At 36.8% G+C, this 5853-nt stretch overlaps 1 protein-coding gene across 1 annotated transcript in view; it reads left to right on the top strand.

The window, feature by feature from the left end:
• Positions 1 to 4606, top strand: part of LOC132058002 (protein NO VEIN-like) — a 24901-nt gene extending 20295 nt beyond the window's left edge. The window contains exons 5-6 of the mRNA XM_059450600.1: positions 1423 to 1680; positions 3038 to 4606. Coding sequence (XP_059306583.1) covers positions 1423 to 1680; positions 3038 to 4486 — 1707 coding nt within the window. The 3' untranslated portion in view covers positions 4487 to 4606. The remainder of the gene's footprint in view (positions 1 to 1422; positions 1681 to 3037) is intronic.
• The last annotated feature ends 1247 nt before the right edge of the window (positions 4607 to 5853 follow it).

The following is a 5853-nucleotide window of genomic DNA, read 5'->3' as shown; positions in this document are numbered from 1 at the left end:
AGCTCTCCCATCCATAGTCACTCTGCTCCATTTTTCAATTTACATGGTTTAAAATTTTCTGTCTTTCTTCTCACTTAACTTGAACTAGTTACTATCTATTTGGTCAAATACAAGCTTTTTTACTATGACCATCCCAAATAAATTAAAGCACTTTTTATTTATTATTGATGTGTCATAGATTTTGTATTTATCTAATTGTTAAGTATATAAACTTTGTTTCCAAAAGCAGTGTTATTAAAATCCATCACTTCGTCGCTTAAAACCAAGCAAAGTGAGTGGTTTCGCTTCATAGGTGAAGGCATGTGCTTTAGAGAAATGTGTGCTTCAAACAAAGACTGTCAAATAATCCTAACAAAAAGCAGTCAGCTCTTTGTATTTCAACTTTTAAGTTGGATTAATATCAACATTATTGTATCTTGGATGTTGAGATTAGTTATTTTCAACTTTTTAAGTAAATTGATTCTTATAGTTCTAACTTCGTCCCTGTTTAGTATTTTTTAAATTTTTCTATAATTGCGGGCTTTACTTTAGAGAAGTGTGCTCTTCTTTTTTGGTTTTTTCGCTTCAAGCCCCAAGGACCTTTGTCTTTTTTGTGCTTTTCACTTTTTAAAAACATTGTTCAAAAGTTAGCTGATCGATGTCCATTGTAATACTTTGGGTGGATGGAGTAGTTACGAATTGTGACTCCCTGGGCATCCCTGATATGTAACGCTTAAGATGATAATGGTAATTATAATGATTTGAAGTTGGTTCACGGTTGGATGTCAGGGGAATAAGCCATCAAATGGCTCTTTATCTTTGAAGTTGTCAGGTCTAATACAACTCAAATATTTGAACAAATAAGACCACTCTACTATTATAACTTATCTAATCTAATGACTGGCCAATGGGTTGCCAAAAGAGTAATTGTAGCTCATCTGCTTAATTGATTTCAATTTTCCCTTTTTTAAACCTAATTATCTTTTGTTGGAAGTATGAATGGACTCTTAAAATTCTTCTATGATGATTTCTTTCATTTGAAATTGCAGCTGACAACTTGATCAAGAAAATGAAAAAGCAGAACATGATGTTGTATGAAGGAAAAGAAAGTCCTTCAACACAATTTATATCTTGATATGAACTTTTGAAATCCGACAATAACTTTTTTCTGATTCAAATATGTATCAAGAACTCCTCGCTAATCGCTATTCTAATTTATATTGGCTTTATTCCCACTTTGGAACGTCGATATGATGTAGGAACTCATTTACTTCCTTCTTGTTCCATATTGATTGTCCTGCTTACTATTTTGGGTTGTTCCAACTTATGTCCACTTTTATAAAACGGAAATTTTCCCACACAATTCAATACTTTCTTAATATTCTACTATCAAAAAGGTACCATTAGGCCCAATTTTTCTCAACATTAACCTATCTTTTGCAGGTCGTAACTCGTGAAGCAATATATGATAGTCCAACAGACTCTAGCTTGGTTGCTTCAATGATTAACTGGGTTCTTCCATATGCTCAACGCTATATATATAACATTCATCCAGACAAGTATTTGCAGCTCAGCCAGTCGGGATTTCAAAACCTGAGATGTCTGCAAGTTGTTGTTGTGGAAAAGTTGTTCTACAGGAATGTTATAAAAAGTTCCCACATAGAATCGAAGAAACGGTTCGACTGCAGTTGTCTGCTAGAGGTACTCTATCATCAGGGGCGGATTTAGAGGTATCCGAGGGTGTTCACCCGAACACCCTCGGCAAAAAATTACAGTGTATATGTAGGGTAGATTTTGTGTTTATGTCACATATATTAACTTTTGAACACACACACGAATAAATGCAAATGGTTAGCTTAAGTGGTACAGGTGTTCCAAATAATCTCTAGCATTCTAGGTTCAATTCCCATCAACAACATTATTTTTAATATTTAGCTTTTATTATTTTTCTCGAAACCCTGAGTGAAAATCCTAAATCCGCCACTGTCTATCATGACAGCATCTATGGGTTCTTACATCGGTATAGTTTTACATACAACAACATACCCAATGTAATCCCACAAGTGGGGTCTGGGGAGGGTAAGTTGTATGCAGACCTTACCTCTACCTTTATGGGGTAGACAGGCTGTTTCCGATAGACCCTCGGCTCAAAAGAAACGTAGTTAATGCAGGATTGCAAGAGAAATAAGACAGCAAAATATCTAGATACCAAACAAATGGAGCAACACATAGTACATACTTGAGATTTTTCTTTTTTGAAAAGCTTGTGTTGTATTCGAATTTTCATCGAAATGTCTCCCCATTAGGATGACTGATTGGCTAAAGCGCAGGGCTAACAACTTGGGGATCCTAGGTTCGAATCTCTGCTATAACACTCATTGTGGACCCATATTCTCTAGCCTGTTTACAAGCTGTCCTCAACACCGCCATCCAAAAAGAAATTAGTAGGACTTTTTAAGATAAAAGGATTATTATTGATGATTTTTTTAATCAGTAACCGCTACTGACGTTTTGTGGGGACTAAATACAAAACTAAGGGTAACTTTCTGAAATATATGAAAATGAAGACCACTTTCTACATATTCCAAGACTGTAACGCATACTTCTAGTATACTGGTATTTAGTGCTTCTTCTTTTTCTTGCTGAGCTCGCTCTAATAGTGGGCAGGTTTACACGGCACTGATGCTAGTGGATTACTGCAGGTTGCCTGGTGTGAAAGATGGCCTTGACACCATCGTCAAAAGGAAAAATAGTTTTACTTTCAAGAAAAATGATTACTACTTCTTATTCCTCAATAAATAGGAAAAAAATAATAGATAACTATCTTTTCAGCTACAAGAAACGGTCCTGTTCTAGTACCAACTAATCCATTCGGGCATATTTCTTTTGCCCGACTCATGGAGATCTAACATGATTATGAGTGCATAGATGACACTTACTTTTGGTATATGCTTTTTGTATGTGGTCTCCTGTCTATTTAGTCGTCCTAAACTCTTATCCCTTATTAAACAGTAAAACAAATATATGGGATAACTTGTTCATTTTCACTCTTTCACAGGGAAAAATCCTACATACCACTCGAGAATCAGATTCTCATTCAATATTCATGGAGATTTCTCGTTTATTCTATTCTAGAGCTCCTGACTTGCACTTGGCGAACTTTCTTCATATGATCACGACAATGGCAAAGTCAGGTTCCACTGAGGAGCAAATTGAGATTTTCATTTTGAATAGCCAGAAAATGCCCAAGCTTCCTGTAGGTGAATCTGTTTGGTCACTTGCCCACATTCCATTGTCAACTGATAGTGTGACTTGGCTGATGACTAGTTGTGCTTTTAGAACAATTGGTGAGACAAATGCTCTGAATTTCAAGAAGAAACCTGGAGGCAGCTCAAATTGCCCACCTCGGAAAACTGACCGTGGTGTCCATGATGATTCTCGTGCAAGTGTTATTAAGACACAGGCAAGGAAGAAAGAGACTATTGAAGAAGTTGTAGAAGAAACATCTGATCTGGCTCCAACTACTCAGATCACTTGTGTTCCCAATGATGCTGTAGCCCCTGCAGCCTGCAAAACTAATCACGGTTTCCTCGGTTCTCGTGCAAGTGCTAACGAGAAGCAGGCAGCCTGTGGGATACTTCCAAGAAAGGAGGAGACTACTGTAGAAGTTATAGAAGAAACATCTGCTCTGGTTCCAACTGCGATCACTTGTGTTCGCGATGATCCAGCACCCCCTGCAGACTACAAAACTAATCACGGTTTCCTCGGTTCTCGTGCAAGTGCTAACGAGACACAGGCAGCCGGTGGCATCCTTTCAAGAAAGGAGGAGACTATTGAAGAAGTTATAGAAACATCTGCTCTGGCTCCAACTGATCATGGTTTCCACGGTTCTCATGCAAGTGTTATGAAGACACAAGCAACTAGTGGCATCCAACCAAGAAAGGAGAACACTGTTGAAGAAGTTATAGCAGAAACATCTGTTCTGGCTTCAACTAACATCCCTCATAGTCGCAATGATCCAGCACCTGCTGCAGCTTTACTAAGTTCACAAGATACTAATCATGTATGTAATTTGCTTGTATCTTCTACTGTCAATGCTGCAAGTTGTTCTCCTTGTAATGTGACTGTACCACAAGACCTGAATTATAGTTCATTTGATATGAGAGAAAGAGGTGGTCAGCCGTCCATAGGCACGGGAAATTATCCTCAACAGGCAATGTTAACTGGCAGATTCTCCGATCATGTACATAATAATGTAACAACACCACAAGACCTGAACTATAATTCATTTGATGCGAGAAAAAGAGTTCAGTTGTCTTTTGGCACGGGTGATCCTCAACAGGCATTGTTAACTGGCAGACTCGGGGAATCTGTTGCTTTCAAATACTTTGTGGGGAAACTTGGTGAGCCTTTTGTGAAATGGGTCAATGAAACTTATGAGACGGGGCTTCCTTACGACCTTCTTGTGGCAGGTAATGAGTATGTAGAAGTAAAGGCAACTAGATAAGCGACAAAGGATTGGCTACATATCACCTTGAGGGAATGGCAGTTTGCAGTTGAGAAAGGTGAACTTTTTAGCATAGTACATGTTGTATTATCACCTCATAATGCAGCAAAAGTGACAGTTTACAAGAACCCAGCCAGACTCTGTTGTCTTGGTAAACTACAGTTAGCTCTTATAATACCAAAGTGATAACCTTTTTAGATGTATATAAAAGGCTAATTCATCTTTCAGATTTAGATGATGATAGAATATGACAAGAAATGCTTACATCATTTGTGAAATTAAATAATATTTGTGAAATCAAGTAAATTACTTAATCTTGGATCAACCGAAATTTATGAACGGAAGTTATCTCTAAAACTAGCTCTTCTTGATAAGGATAGGAGAAAAAATAATAATTAGCTTTTTCGATAAGTAGTTTCATTAGCGTAGACTTGTAGCTGTTTGGTCAAGCTTCAAAATCAGCTTATTTTAGAAAGTGTTTTCCAAAAGAGTACGCTTTGTGAGAAGTTGTTTATGTTTGATTAATCAATTTAAATAACATAATTAGTGTTTGGCCAAGTTTTTAAAGAGCTTCTAAGTGTTTTTTCTTAAAAGTGTTTCTAAGTGTACTTTTTCAAAAGTGCTTTTCAAAGAAAAACAACTTTTTAAGCTTCTGAAAAATGACTTCCGCTACTTTACAAAAGCACTTATTTTCTCCCAAAAGTCAAATGCCTCACTTGTTTTCAAAATAAGCTCTTTGGACCTCTCAAAAACTTGGGCAGACAGACTATTAAGACCACTTTCGATCAAGGAAAAGTTGTATAAAGTAACAATGGATACAGGTTAACTGCCTTCTTTTTCTTCATTAAGTGCTTGAAGCTTACTGTTATTTAGTAACAAATGTACCAGGAGTTGAGATGTCATGTATAACAGAAGCCCAAGCTCTTGGTTTAAACGTGGGCACATTTGCCACTACAGCAATAGACCATTATATCACGAGATCTTACTTAAAATATTTTGAGTTATGAAACAGATTTCTCGTTTGCTTTCGTGGTCCTATAAGTTCATAGTGTTCTCTTCTGATAATTGTGGATTGGAGGAGCAGAATGTGTTAAACTTCACTCAATAATTTCAAGTTCTACATCATCCGTAGTGTTAACGACGACTTTCCAGATGATTTTGTGAGTGATTCAAATCATCTGAATGCTGACAACAGTATAAAAGAATTTTTACAATGACAATAAGCACAAGGGGGAGTGCAAAGGTAAGCCAAGTAGTCAAAGAAAACCTCAAGATTATGCTAAATAAACATACAAACCATCACGTTGCGTGTTCACATAGCAGAAAACATGTTAGCAAATTTTCAAGAGTAGAAGAAAGAAGAAAAA

The sequence above is a fragment of the Lycium ferocissimum genome, chromosome 1, assembly GCF_029784015.1.
Source record: "Lycium ferocissimum isolate CSIRO_LF1 chromosome 1, AGI_CSIRO_Lferr_CH_V1, whole genome shotgun sequence".
Classification (NCBI taxonomy): Eukaryota; Viridiplantae; Streptophyta; class Magnoliopsida; order Solanales; family Solanaceae; genus Lycium; species Lycium ferocissimum.
The sequence above is the reverse complement of the archived record's forward strand: the minus strand, read 5'-3'. Positions and strand labels throughout refer to the sequence as shown.